Raw genomic sequence first — 16,094 nt, 5'->3', positions numbered from 1 at the left:
ACACAAAGCGTTTGCTTTGGTTTTGTGGTAATTTCTGAGCATTCTATACAATGATCATGATGCTACCAAACACCTACCGAGCTTTGAAAACAGGAACATGGAGGAGCCTCAAAGCCAGTATTTTAAACTCATCATGTCTGAAATCTTTAGTGTGTAGACTATACACTTGAGGTACCTTTCAAGCCAAACTCAAGAAGTGAGGAGAATTAGGTATCTGTTTGGATGAAGCCTCGTTATCTGATTCCTAGCTACTAGCTGTCTTAAACTCAGGAACTAAATATATTTGGATAATGTGGTATCCCTTGCTATCTAGATTCTCGGTAATGGAAGATATGAACCCAAAAGATTTACATAGCAAGAGATATTTATACTGTGCCACAAAACCCACCCTATAGCAAAGAGACCCTCAAGGTGAATAAAAAGGGATTTTATTTTTATTTAGTCTTTGCCATGTTAATTTCTTCAATAACACTTATTGTGGGATCATGCATTAATTCTAGGACAGTGAAATACTTGATGGGTCAAAACCAAGAGATCACTTGGTCATCTTTTAACTGTTTACTTAGTAAAACTGAGAAGTACAAACCACCTGAAGAAAAATATGTATTAAAATATGTCTCACATTATAAAGTGACCTGGTATATACTTTTTGAAGAGGCACCCTTGCAATGTACCCAAGACGAATGTGTTGTGATATAAAAAGCTGCCAAAGTTTACAGGCAGCTTAACTCAACATTAGAGCTCACTGGTTAATTCTGTTTCAAAACTCATACTACATGTTCTCGCTCTTCCTTCTTCCTCTAAAACACTAGAGAAGTAAATAAGTAAAAAAAAGGATCCTGAGACAAAAATGAATTTAGTAAGTCCAGGAACTTGGAAATAGGTCCCAAGTTGGCTGTGAACTTTTGAAAACCACAATCATAGTTTCTCTTTCTACTATAATCAGTTCCGTCCTTTGGTCCTGGCTAGCCATTAAAAACAAACATGGGGGCCTAAGTCTTTCTGATCGAGGCACATACCTCATGAATCCTCAGATGCTCAAAGACTGGGTCCCCAAAGTCTAGTTGCTTGGAAATTCAGCCCTAGGTAGGGTAAATTCCATCTAAGGCTAAATACCAGCCCCTAAATTGATAATAATCAGGAATCATGAAGGAAGGTTAAAAAGAACATTCAAGAAGGCAGGAACCTACAGAGAAATAAATGGATAGAATTCCCTAGGTTTCAGTGATTAGAATGGACTGTATAATACTTAAAAGGAAGTTAAAACACTTGAATCTCTGCCCCTACTGTTTATAAAATAGAATACTATAATATGTATACTTTTCTATAAAAAATAGGTTGGAGAATGGGAACAATATTTGTATAATTTATTGAGCATCTTCTATGGCACTCTTTTATAAGGCATTTCTGATGTAAAGATAAACTACTCACAATGACTGCAAGAAGTAAACTGTTATTATCATCTCCCATTTCACAGATAAGGACACCAAGGCATAGAGCTTAGATAGCTAAAGTCACACAGACAGGCTATGGCCTCAGAAGTGTACACTCATTCATAAATCAGTATATTATACTCTAATAACAGATACGCTTTCAGTCTGAAAGATTTACTAATAATAATTCTTAAGTCTTAATTTAGGTCTTACAGTTATAATCTTAAATCTATAATCTTAAATGATAAGGATTAAAACTATCTAATAGAACTCTCTGAGAGAAAATATCCTCACCATTCAGCTTGTTTCCTTTGCTCTGCCAATTCATGGAGCCGCCGAAGGGCTTTTTCCTGTTTCTTCTCATCTTTGCGAGATCTCGAAGAGACATTTCGAGCAAACTCTCTCTGCTTGAGATCTTTCAATCTCTGGGGTAACAAAAAAAAGGGGAATAGAGGGTGGGTGATTTAAAATAACGTAGGGGTCCTGAAAACAAGGCCTTTAGAGTATTTACCTCAATCAGTGGTTATAGTGCTAGCATAGAACACACTGTTACATTCTTACAGTAATTGAAAACACAATGGCTGATTACTTTGGATAAAACACTTGTAGTACCTGTATTTCTAGTTAGGACAGCATACCATTTGCTTTATGGGGCAAAATTAAATGATTTCAAGAGCAATAACTAAATTTTAGAACACTAGGAGGAAAGAAAAGGGACTATTTAATCACCTGCTCCTCCAGGATGCAAAACTAGACAAACAGAACATGAGATAAACTGTAATAACACAAGCCAAAGAGAACAGAAAGGGGTTAGGCTAGTACAGAAAATTACCCAGGTGTAAGATCTTAAAAAGCAATGTACAGCTTACATGGGGAGGTTATTTGAATAAAAAATAACAAATAGAAAGCACACTTTTATTTCACCATAAAAAGGTGCTATTATTTCTTTTCAGCATGAAGAGTTTTCCTGTGACTATCAAACAAACCGTCTTCCAATGCTTGCATGTTCAGAGCTCACCAGTCTGACCACTTGCATCTGGTCAGTCTGCTGAAATCAGAGAGTAAATAGCTCTTTCATTCCTTCATGGCCCTGAGAGGAACATCCAGGGGATGAGGAGGGAGAATAGAGATAAGTCAAAGAATTTATTACTTAAAATCCTGATAGAAGAATGGGCTTTTCATTCTCAGAAACTCTATAAAATTTTCCTTAAAACAAAACAACAACCAAAAAAGAACAGTGCTAAGACACACTGGTGACAAAGTCCAGACATATCTGCAATGAAGACAGAACTAAAATTATTTCCAACACACTAGATAATATAGAAAACAAACCAAAACAAAACACATACATTAGCCTATGCTTTTACAATAGCATTAGGAAAAGGAATTTGACCCAATATAAAGTGGACATTGCTTTGTGGAAGGGCATGATGTTCAACAGACAGAGGAATTTTCTTATCTAATATTTATGAAATGTGTTTTGAATATTTTTGAATTGGGAGGGGAAAAGGGTGGAAAGACACACACAAAAAAAGATATACAGCTAAAGACACTAGTAGAAAAACTCACTCTTGTGATCTGGGCTCCCAAATTAGAAGGATTTGCTTTCAATACATCAGCTGAAAATGTCACATCACAAAGAAAAAAAAAGTAAAAATAAAACAAGAGTGGAAGAGAAAAAAAAATAAAGCAAGCATTACTACACAGGCTCTCTTAGTGAATCTGCAAACTATTATACTGAACAATCAGGGACAAAGCCATCAACTCTAAAAGGGTTAAGGAGAAGGGAAGCACCTGTACAACACATATATGTGTACATACACACAGACCAACACAGTAATCATCTCTCCTAGATAAACAGACCTAACTGCATTCGGGAAAAATAGTTAACAGAACTTCAGGAAAGACCATTTGTGACCGAAAAACAGTTTATTTTCATTTACCTTTATTTTGGGAATGTTTAAGTAACCAAAAGAAGGCAAAATATTTTACTAAAGTTGGCTATCCAGAATTAAGGTTTTTATAAAAACCACTTCAAAATGGAGAATCAACTATTTTCAGTAAATATGAATTCCAATTTCTTTTCAAGGAGTATGAGGCAGAAAGAGCCTGTCAGGACTATTATACAATTATTTCAGGTGACAAACCTAGATTTTTTTCTATGCCAAACATTTACCAAGTTTTCCAGCCAAAATTTAAATTCAACATATCTTTCTCATACCTGTCATTTTCTCTCTCACCACCCCAGAGGCCTGCAAAATCTCCCTGTGCCTCATTACTTCTTTCCTTCTTACAAATATTTCATTACTTTTAGGAGTTATTTCCCAAACTAAATGACACTAATAATGAGTATTTTACCAAAGCCTGGAGTTTCTAGGCTAAGTCAGACATAGGTTAGGCTTTCTAATCATTCAACAACCACATGGTACAACCTTAAAGTTGAAGGGATAAAACCATGTCCATATCATTCTGAAGATGCCCTATCTCAAATTCCTACCACAACATAATCGAAGTAGAGAGGGAAGACAATGGGATGATACCAGTAAAACAAAGCTGAGTTGCAGCCCCATTCTAGGCAAAACTGTATACCTATATAGGGTGTAGCAAACATTTCTGAATCACCTTTACAAACTTAGCATCACAAATGTAAAACTGGGAACCCCAGAATTTTTTTAAATTTATTTTTATTTTTTTTGGAACCCCAGAAGTCTAACCCAAACTTTACAGGGCTTGGCAACTCTCCCAAACTTGAAGTGTTTGAGGTCTCTTAGATCTAGAGGGCATTTTGAGGATAAAAATGGATTCCTAATTCCAAGTTTCTCCTTCCTACCCAAGGTCAAACTAAATTCCCCTCACAAAGTCTCAAACTCAGGGCAGCCCCAGTGGTGCAGCGGTTTGGCGCCGCCTGCAGCCTGGGGTGTGATCCTGCAGACCCGGGATCGAGTCCCGCGTAGGGCTCCCTGCGTGGAGCCTGCTTCTCCCTCTGCCTGTCTCTGCCTCTCTCTCTCTCTCTGTGTCTATGAATAAATAAATAAGTCTTTTTTTTTTTTTAGTCTTTTTTTTTTAATAAATAAATAAGTCTTAAAAAAAAAAGTCTCGGGATCCCTGGGTGGCGCAGCGGTTTGGCGCCTGCCTTTGGCCCAGGGAGCGATCCTGGAGACCCGGGATCGAATCCCACGTCGGGCTCCCGGTGCATGGAGCCTGCTTCTCCCTCTGCCTGTGTCTCTGCCTCTCTCTCTCTCTGTGACTATAATAAATAAATAAAAATTTAAAAAAATTAAAAAAAAAAAGTCTCTACTCATACCTCAAATTTTTCTTCTTTCTGAACTTAGTACTTTGTCAAGCACTTATCTGGCAACCATCATATTTTGCTCTGACTATACCTATTTCTGACTTTCAGAAAGGCAGTGTTTATGTCGTTTCAGAGTCAGAAAGACTTGCGTTCAAATTCATTAATTACCAGGCAAGTGATTTCATCTCTCTGAGCTCCAGTTTCCCCATTAGAAACACAGGACCATTCTGACACTAGAGGGTAAGTGTCAAAATAAAGTTTTTCGTATGTCCAAACTGTTCATATTCCTCTCCCTTTTTATTAGGGGCAGAGATTGTCGCTTATCTTTTTAAATTTTTTATTTTTTTAAGTAATCTCTACACCCAACGTGGGGGCTTGAACTCACAACCCCGAAATCAAGAGTCCCATACTCTACACCAACAGACCTGAGCTCCCACTTTTTTAAATTTAAAAAAAATTTTTTAAATCTAAAATTTTTAGGTAATTTCTACACTCAACGTGAGGCTCACATTGCTGACGTTTATCATCAACCCTGCAGTGCATGAAACAGTATTAAGTCTACAGAAAGCATCTGGTAAATAATTTGGCTTAAATATTGAATCCAAATATTGGATCCTTGATTTTTCCTTTTGTAGTAAAGTTTGATATGAAATATTTTTTCTTTTTTAGAGAGGGAGAAAGCAGGGGGAGGGACAAAGGTAGAGGGGGAGAGAGAATCTTAAGCTGGCACCTTGTCCATTATGGAGCCCAAGGCAGGGATTGATTTCAAAACCCTGAGATTGTGATCTGAGCTGAAATCAAGAGTTGCTAAACTGAAACCAAGAGTCGAATGCTTAGCCAACTGAACAACCCAGGGGCCTCTGATACGAAATATTTTTGTATCTCTACCAGAGACATAGGTTAACATTGTGTGGTTTTCCTAGCTATTATTCTCATCTAGTAAAGAAGTCTCATTCTTTAGAATCAAAAAGATTAAAATGTTAACCCCTTACTTCTAGATAAAATTAGGCCAGGGGTGCCTGGTTGGCTCAGTTGGTAGAGTATGCCACTCTTGATCTTGGGGTCATGAGTTTGAGCTTCATGTTGGATGTAGAGATGATGATGATGATGATTAGACAGAGAGAGAAACGTAAGTAGACTCCAGGCACAGCGTGGAGCTGACACAGGGCTCAGTTTCACAACCCTGAGATCATGACCTGAGCTGAAATCAAGAGTCAGATGCTTAACCGACTTAGCCACCTAGGTGCCCCTAGAAATTACCTTAAAAAAAAAAGAAAAAGAAAAAAAGAAAGGCCAAATAGGAAAAAAGATATTAACCAGAAAGTTCTCAATTTCCTAATATAAAAAGTAATTTTTATAAAGGTAAAAGTCCCTAATTCAGCATCAGGTTTTCTAAAGTTGGCTATTTTATTCTAAAAGCCTGTCTCAGGCAGCCCTGGTGGCGCAGCAGTTTGGCGCCGCCTGCAGCCTGGGGTGTGATCCTGGAAATACGGGATCGAGTCCCACATCGGGTTCCCTGCATGGAGCCTGCTTCTCCCTCTGCCTGTGTCTCTGCCACTCTCTCTCTGTGTCTATGAATAAATAAATAAAATTAAAAAACAAAACAAAACAAAAAACAAATAAAAGCCTGTGTCATTAGCAATCGCATGTTCACATGAAATTACGTGTCCTATACTTTTATTTTCCTCCTAAATTCTAAAGAGGAACACAACTTCAGATAGCTTCTAAGGTAAGAATAGAGCAGCAACACACCTGCCTGTCAAAGAAACGGAGCTCCCATAAGGAGACTAAATATTATCGATGTGTTATCAACCCAAAAACTTTTCGAAGGCTGAGCAAATTTCATTCAATACTTAAAAATAAGTTAGATTCCAAACGGGGACACAGACTGAGTGGATATAATTAATCATTTAAGCTAACTCCAAAGCTACCATGTCCTTATCTCTGAAAATTATAAAGTATGCTTTCTCAAGTGTTGATAATAACGTTCCTTCTTCTTTGAACTATTAGTACTTATTAATAAAATTTAAGCCATATAACACCTTTTTAGCTGGACAATATTTAAGGAAAAGGGAGACTAATTCTCATTCAAAATGAAAGGGTTTGAAGATCCTGTTCTGAAAAACCAACAGTATGTTTCCCAAAAAAGTACATACTTTTGTGGGAAAGAAAGAACAAAATGGCCATTTCTCACTGATTCTCAATCACGATAGCTGGCATTTCCACTAAATTTCCGAAAAGACCAATACAGGTGGAGACAAACCTTAACAAATAATCCAGCACTTGAAATACCCAAATAACCATGGCTTTTTGGGCTAAAGACTCCTTCAATGTAAATGTCATGTCAATTCTTAAAACATAGCCTAAATAGCGCTGTGTTGGCAGCAAAAATGTGTACTCCAGACATAAACTCCTGCTCCACTGTCCAACTCTGAACAAATTAAACCAGAGAAATGAGAATCTGGTAAATCTTACCAGGTTTTTAATGTGGGTGATAGATATGCCCATATTATCAATAATGTGGGATATGAATAGCAAGGAGTGGCACTGTGTTTGACCTGGGAATGAATGAGACAAAGATATATCTGCACACAGTTTTCTCTAATAACAAAAAATGGGTCTGAATTAATAAAATATTTTTATATATCTTTTGATGGTACTCTTTTTCTTTCTTTTTTTTTTGATGGTACTCTTTTCTAACAAAAATTGATGCTGTAATTTTTTTATATTTGATTTGGTATAATCTAGGAATAAATCTCTCAAGTATTTTGAATCTAATATCTCAATTCAAATAAAAACAGGCTACTGTTTCCAGATGAAGGGAATTTCAGACATTGGAGAATAGAGAATATTTCCTATTGCCATTAAAAATCCTATGTTCTAGGGATCCCTGGGTGGCGCAGTGGTTTAGCACCTGCCTTTGGCCCAGGGCGCGATCCTGGAGACCCGGGATCAAATCCCACATCGGGCTCCCGGTGCATGGAGCCTGCTTCTCCCTCTGCCTATGTCTCTGCCAATCTCTCTCTGTGTGACTATCATAAATAAATAAAAATTAAAAAAAAAACTTAAATAAGTAAAAATCCTATGTTCTAATATTTAGTCAACTCTAAAGAGAAAACCTGATTGTCTCTTTAGGGTCAAAAGATTACCCATGGTTTCCTCCACTTACCAAACAACCCCATTCTCCCAGAACAGGGATCAAAGCTTACTCTTCCTTTGTACTAACCCTGCATTGCACACACTGTTGTCTATGGCACAAAAGAGATGCTCAATAAACATTTATCAAACTGGTTTCAGTTTTAAAAGTTGCTGGGAAAAGGAACACATACAAATACTTTATGGATTATTTGTTGGTTATAAACAGAGACAGGAAACAGCGAAGAAACTGTATGCACCTCAATCTCTTCTTCTGGTTAAGTATAATGCAGCACACACACACACACACACACACACACCCGCCCCCTTTTAATTAATTAATTAATTTATTTATGATAGAGAGAGAGAGAGAGAGAGAGAGAGAGAGAGAGAGAGAGAGAGGCAGAGAGATAGGCAGAGGGAGAAGCAGGCTCCATGCACCGGGAGCCCGACGTGGGACTCGATCCCAGGTCTCCAGGATCGCGTCCTGGGCCAAAGGCAGGCACTAAACTGCTGCGCCATCCAGGGATCCCTCCCCCTTTTTAAAATAAAATCTGCACCTGACATGGGGCTCAAACTCACAATCCTGAGATTAAGAGTTGCACGTTCCACTGACTGAGACAGTCAGGTTCCCCAATCCAGGTTTTTCTGAACCTCAGCCACTCGCTTTCCCCTGTCATCAATTCTGCATATCCCAAATCCATGGCTCCTTCTCCCCAGTTTCCTGCCTCTTTCTCATGACACAACATTAATCTCCTCTCCATTCCCAAAGTGGAGTAAATTATGCTCTAGCTATTACTTGGCCAGGTTACCTGGATACAAGTCTTGATGTTTGATACTTCTGAATGAGACCATCCAGAACAACACACCATGTGGCGAGGAAAGAAAAAGACCAAGAAAGAACAAAGAAAGCCTCAGTATTAAACTACTCAGGGAAGGAAGACTGTAGCTGAATGGTTAAGGAAATTCAAGTTACTGGGCATTAGATGTAAACTCTTTCTTTTAGCACATGCTTATGAGTAAGTGATGACAATAAATTTTATTCAGTAACAGAGAAAAACAAATGTTTGGTAACAAAACTAAAATGATGATTATAGATCTGAAAAAAAATCAGACGGAAATAGAGCAGTATACATTCTTTTTGCTGGCTAAGAGTAGTCCTAATTAGTCATCTGACAGTACTTACCACTTATGCCCCATTATTTTGCAATACAATGCCTATTAATATCATTTGGTGAATATCAAATAAATATGTTAGAAAACTTAATCATCTTGATATGTTCAGGAATTCAGCAAAAAGCCTTAAAACATGGTGTATTTTTACAGAACCAGGTGTGTCTGCTTTAATTTTTCACACACACACACACACACACACACACACACACACACACACACACTATGTACATACAATAATCACCATCACCAAAACTTAAGCTGGATAATGAAGTTTTAAAAATAAATTTTATTGAGATACAATTCACAAAGCATAAAATTCACCCATTTAAAGTGTAAAATTTAGTGGGTTTCTCAGAATTGTGTAACCATCATCACTATCTAATTTTAGAACATCACTCCCAAAAGAATCTCCATGCTCATTAGCAGTCACTCTCCATTATCCCTTTCTACCCAGTCCCTGGGAACCTAATATATGTTTCTCTATAGATATGTTTATTCTAGACACTTTATATAAATAAAATCATACAATATGGTGGGGTGGTTACTCTCAGTATAATATTTTTGAGGTTCGTGTATGTTGTATTTATCACTAATTTATTCCTTTTTATTGCTGAAGAATATTCCATTGTATAGTTACACCACATTTTGTTTAACTATTCATCAGCTGATAGATATATGGGTTGTTTCCACTTTTTGAATACTATGAACAATAATTTTTGTGGGGACATATATTTTCATTTCTCTTGGGCATATACAGGTCATTTAGTAACTCTATATTTAACATTTTGATGAACTGCCAAACTGTTTCCCCGAGGAACTACATCATTTTACAACTCCACTAACAATAACAGGCATGTTCCAGTTTTTTTCTTTATATCCTCTCCAGCATATTACAGTGTCTTTCTAACTCTGGCCATCCTAATAAGTGTGATATGGCATGCCACTGTGGTTTTGTGGATAATGATTTTTAAATACAACTATATTATGGGGCACCTGGGTGGCTCAGTAGGTTGGGCATCCAGCTCTTGATTTTGGTTCAGGTCATAATCTCAGGGTTGTGGGACTGAGCCTCACATCAGGTTCTGAGCAGGGAGTCTGCTTAAGTTTCTGTCTCCCTCTCCCTCTCCCTCTCTTTGTACCCCTCCCGCCCTAGTGTGTTCGCTCTGTCAAATAGATAAATAAATCTTAAAAGATACATATAACTATTTAGCCCTCCAGATCATATCTGGAGGCAAAGGTCTGCCCTCTTTGTAAAATATAAAGGAGCATAATTCCTAAGAACTACTTAGGCCTATAGCAAATGGAACAGCAGCATCTCGGTTTAGAGATCTCCGATCAGGACCGTCACTCAGACCTATCATTGTTTCTTAGGTTGTTTTACCTTTTCAGACTACAATAGAACATAGAGCCTAATGCAAGAATCTTTACCACAGTGCATCACTGTGATAAGTATAAATTGAGAAGTATAAATGTACAGGGGCAGAAAACAGGCTGAAAACTGCAGAACATAAATAAGGTAGAATCATTTTTATTCATATTGGGAATGTGTGCCAAGATGAAGAACAGTTAGAAATTTCTACGAAGAAAATGTAGGGTTTACCAACAAAGTTCCCAAAGGATCTGTTTAGGGTTACCCTTGCCTGCTCACAAAAGCAGAATTTTTCTAAACAGAAACAGAGTTTTCCAAGGTTAACTAGGTTATGAGAGGTGGATATAAGAAGTTTATTCCCAACAAAAGCAGAGGTAGCAAGTATGTAAGATTCAATAAGTGAAAAGGCTCAAAACATGCTCAGTTTTTGGAGGATGAATCAAATGATGTCAATTCTTTTATATTAAGCAGAACAGTCCCCAAGAAAAATAACATACACAGTAGTACAAACTTCCATCTCCTGTTACAGGTTATTTAAATAAAACTACAAGATGCTCAAATTCTTTTCATACTTGCTTTGCTTCTCTTAGCATAATATCTTCAGAAGTGAATTATGCTGTTTAAGTCAATATTTATGAAGCTTTCGGATTCATAAATACTTTATGGTTTTCCTAATCTATTTCACACCTTTGCCATAATTTATGGTTTTCTAAGGATAGAAATTCCATAAAATATGAAATACAGATGATGTATAGAATATCTTCACTGGTATCTAATCTTAGTGGTTTCATTTCTTTTTTCTTTTTTTAAACACTTTGAGAGAGAGACACATAATGAGAGACAGCATAAGCAGGGGGGAGAGGGAGAAGCAGACTCCCCACTGAGCAGGAAGTCCAATGTGGGGCTCGATCCTAGGAACCTGGGTTCATGACCTAAACTGAGGGCAGATGCTTAACGGACTGAGCCACCCAGGAGCCCCTTCTTTTCTTAAATTATTATTATTATTTTTAATGTAAACTCGATGCCCAATGTGAGGCTCAAACTTACAACCTCCAGATCAAGAGTCATATGTTCCACCAACTGATCTAGCCAAGTACTCTTGTGGTTTCAATTCTTTTATTTATTTATTTTTTCTTATTAATACAGTATTTATTTGTCTTTCCTCTGTCAAAGGTTTCAATTCTTTTAGAAGAGTTGATTTTTCTTTTTTATTTTAGCTCTGGAATTATTTCTCAATTTTATTTATTTTTTATTGTCTTTTAAAACTTTACTCTCATGTTTCCCTTGCACCAAGTATCAAAGAAACACTGAAAAAGGGAACCCAGTCTGAATTTCCTCAAATCTGTAGTGCCTTGCCAGAGGTCCAACTGGTTTTGATATGCTTATTGTCCTAACACTCTCCCTATGTACCAAACAGAGGATCAAAAGCAGGAAAAGATCCTAAAAGGCAAAAATGCAACCAGTAAACAGTGAAACGTCAAGTGGAAAGTGCTCCAAGTTTGAATGGAGTCCATGTGAAATCTAAAAATGTTCATTCCTTCCATCACCAAGGAATTTCTCAGAAACACTTCAATTCAGAACCTATTTCATTTCTGAGTAATGAAGAAAAACTAAAATTTCTGTTCCATGGTAATGTGCATTACCAGATACCGTAACAATCAACCAAAAGTAAGCAATGCTGTCAAAAAGTAATTGTAATAGTTTAGACAAAGTTAACTAAATTATGCAGTAACAGATTCCATTCTGTATAATTCAGAATAGAGCAGTCACTGATAAAACCACTACTATTATAGTTGAAACAGACCTTGGTACTAAATGAGAGTTCAGTCTTTTCAAAAAAACACAAAAGGAGTTTCATATTGAACTGATTTTAGCAGAAAGAAAAGGCAGGCCGAAAGCATTCTTTCCTCTAAGACACTGACTCTTTCTACAAGTAAAAAGAATTTCTCAAAGCTGCTTTAAAGCATCAGATTTTGAGAACTGGATCAGACTACGGCAGATAGTTTTGAAATTGTAAAGAAGTTGGACCCACACATAAAGAGGAATAAGGAGGCAGCTTTTCAATGTGCTACTTCCCAAAGTCAATTAGAATTCTGAGGTTAGAAGTCTGTGCGGAGACAAAAGGGAGGTACAGGCCTGGGTCACAAACTCAAATGTTTATAGATTTGACAGTTAACATAATGAGTCACCAAAGGTGATGGAAGAGAAAAGATAAAGTGGAAACCACAGCTAATTGAAGAGTGAGCATTGCGCCTTTCTGAAGAGATAGCAACTATTCAGCTTTAGCCAACTATTATATTAAAATGTAGGCCCAATGTTCTTAGGTATTTCAATTTTTCAAGATAAGACAAAGTTTGAATTACAGAGGATCTCGTTTTTAAAAACTGGGGGCCAACCAAGATTAAAAGGAAAAAATCTAATACTTATGAAGGCCAGGCAACAAACATCTGTGGGACAATTTGTGATCTCTGATTTATGTACTGGAGGCTGCCTGGTAAGGAAGAGCCTTGGTCACAAATAAAAGAAAGTGAGGTTGGGAGAATCCTGACTAGGTAAAGAAAGCAAAAAAACAATAGCAACAAAAAAAGTGTTAAAATAAGTCACTGAGCATTATTACTGTGTTGCTACAAATTTACCTCTGAGAAAGAGAATGCTTTTTGCAGTTTTAAATTTAGACCCTATGAAAAGCTCAAGAAAATTACTTCCGTGGTCATATCCACTAGTAGACATGTTTTAAGATACTCAAGGTGAGGAGGCAGGAGAGATGGAAAAATGTTTAGTTTCAAAGTAACTCTGAGTACAAGCCAAGAGGGACAACAGATGGGTACTAATATTTATTAAGCACTGAGGCATATAGGACTAAATTATAAAAAATGAATCCGATTGGGTTATCTCTTGAGGAATGGAGAGGCTTTCCCTTCAAAATGTATTGAAATTATCCCCTTAAAATGAGGGTTAAACTGCTAAAAAGAGCCAAAATGTCTAATGAGTTTTTTCATCTTTGAAGATTAGGCTGGGTCTTAATATTTGCCAGTTAATGACTTTCTTCACAAAACTCTTGGAAAATTTGAGAAAAACTACTGTGTAGTGAGAGGCACGTAACCACTCCAAAATCACCACAAATGAGGGTGACCATGTAGCCTTTTTTTGAGAGATTATTCCTGCTTAATAAAGATAAGGGTGTGCTCAGAATCCAATCTATACTATAGTTTACCATTATCATGATAGATTATTTCTCTGGAAATTTTTAATGGTGAAAATCTGATGGAAAATGCGAACTAGGGATTACTAATATAGGGTTGAATGTACTTACCTATTATCTCAGATTCATAATAATCCTGTGTGCCTTCCTGGAAGACAAGACAGGGTGTCTTTATGATTTTGAGCATGAATTTGGAAAATGGTAGGTCCATTGTATGGTAAGTTTATGTCCATCAAAGAGGAATAAAAAACAGGACCTACCTCCTCTTAGGGATTATTTAGCTGTGTTATACAAAGGGCAATTAAAGGCTCCTTAGAAATTCTAAGTACAGGGAAGAATAGAACTATAAAAAATTTAGTACTGTGCATCTTCTTGTTTATATGTTTTTAGCATTGTTTCAAGATTCTACTATTTGTGCTAAGAGAGCAATATAAAGAAAGATGAAAAAGCCTACATTTCAACCAAATAAAGAACATTCCACTAAAAACAAACAGAACAACAAACTCATACTAACTCTGTTCTTTTTTTAATACCTAAGATGGGCTTTTGATCACGGTGAAGAAATAAGCTCACATGCATTCATTAATCATACCAGCTAAAGATTTCTTCCCAGACCAAGGATCACAAACATATTTCTATATTAATGGAAAGGCAGTCCATGAATTCCCTATAAGAAATCCTTATGTTTTTATTTTCATTTTGATGATAATCTTAAAAAAAAGTAATAATTGAGTATCTGGGATCATCTAGATGAGTACTTTATAAATGTTTAGAACTGGGGACTTAAAACGATAGTGATTTGCTTGTAACAAGCAAAGGAGAAATGATATCACAATATCATATACATATTTGAGAGTTTTTCAATAGTCCTAACAGAACAGCGTTTCTCAACCTTAGTATTACTGATATTTTGGGAAAGGTAATTCTTTGTTGCAGGGAACCTTGAAGCGCATTGTAGGATGTTTAGAAGGACCCCTGGCCTCTACCCACTACATGCCAGTAGCACCATCCCCCTAATTGTGGTAATCAAAAATGTCTCAAGGCAGCATTCAATGGTCTTTAGAAGACAAACTCTCCCCATGTGGAAAACCAGTGCAAAAGAGAAAAGTGGAGAACTGGGTCATTCCAAGGCACACAGGAAAACAAACATGTCAAATTCAAATGAACCAGAACTGTAACAATTACTACTACTCTCAAGTTGAAAGCAACATCACTAAAACATCACTCATCGTATTAATATTGTCAATGTGAATTCACTAGTTCTGTACTTCTGCTCATACTTAATTTGTAAATCTGGTGCTTTGATAAAAATTTTTTCCCTTTAAGGAGCAATCTAAACATTGTTCCGTCTGAATTACAATTTTCCTGATTTATCTTTTCCTAAATAGAAACTATTTAAATTTCTCATTTACTAAGAAGTAACTTTTTTAGGGATGCCTGGGTGGCTCAGTAGTTGAGTGTCTGCCTTCGGCTCAGGGCATGATCCCGGGGTCCTGGGATCGTGTCCAGCATGGGGCTCCCTGCGAGGAGCGTGCTTCTCCCTCTGCCTGTGTCTCTGTCTCTCTCTCTGTGTCTCTCATGAATAAATAAAAACCTTGAAAAAAAAAAGTGACTTTTAAAAATGTCCTTTTGGTGCCTTAAAGTTTCTTTTAGAGTCTTCTAATTTGTCACAATTTTTATTTTTATTTTTTGTTAAAGTAAACTTTACAACCAATGTGGGGCTGGAACTCATGACCCTGAAATCAAGAGTCACATGCTTGACCAACTGAGCCAGACAGGTGCCCCATCAGTCCACTCTTTTTTTTTCCCCCCCATCAGTCCATTCTTAATTGGAGACATTCTCAAAAACCCAAAAAGGCAGTCATATGTTTAGATGTTAACTGTCTTAATTCTATAAAAAATAACCCCAAAATCTGAATTATATATACATTGATAAGGTAGAAAAGTTACTGAATAAGCAGAATTTGCTGTTGTAACTTTTTTCTTTACACAGGACTCTTTGGAAAAGATAACTGCCAATATATCTTATCCATATATATCCTAAATTTCTCTTCTTCAAATTAAGCAGAACTGACAATATAGGATAACAATGTCCAAAGGTGTATAAAAGTTCAAAGTCTGTCTTGAATACAACTCTATCAGTGGAAGAATCTTAAAATAGTTAGATGAGTTAAATGTAGAAGAGATTGTTACAAAAAGTATAATAGCTTACAAACTATCCTTGTGCTAGTAATCAAAGCTTGCCCTTTACCTGTGCACTGAAATCTTATGGTTGGTTGAAAGATGAAGCAAAGGTTAAAAAAAAATGTTGGTTCAACAGATCCACTTAAGAGAACACTCCAGCAATGCTCATAAATCTTCCAAGTTTAACAAATATGACTACTATACCTCCAAAGACCTAGCAAGTTCTGCTAAAATCACCCAAAATCAAATGGTTCCATGGCAGCCTGGGTGGCTCAGCGGTTTAGCGCCACCTTCAGCCCAGGG

The 16,094-nt window shown here is 36.8% G+C and overlaps 1 protein-coding gene across 4 annotated transcripts in view; it reads right to left on the bottom strand.

The window, feature by feature from the left end:
• Positions 1-16,094, bottom strand: part of GPATCH8 (G-patch domain containing 8) — a 120,177-nt gene that overhangs the window by 7,621 nt on the left and 96,462 nt on the right. For all 4 annotated transcript variants that reach the window (XM_055317800.1, XM_055317805.1, XM_055317813.1 and 1 more), the window contains one exon: positions 1,728-1,858. In XM_055317800.1, coding sequence (XP_055173775.1) covers positions 1,728-1,858 — 131 coding nt within the window. The remainder of the gene's footprint in view (positions 1-1,727; positions 1,859-16,094) is intronic.

Source organism: Nyctereutes procyonoides, unplaced genomic scaffold, assembly GCF_905146905.1.
Source record: "Nyctereutes procyonoides isolate TBG_1078 unplaced genomic scaffold, NYPRO_anot_genome, whole genome shotgun sequence".
Lineage (NCBI taxonomy): Eukaryota > Metazoa > Chordata > Mammalia > Carnivora > Canidae > Nyctereutes > Nyctereutes procyonoides.
This window is presented reverse-complemented; position numbering and strand designations above follow the sequence as displayed.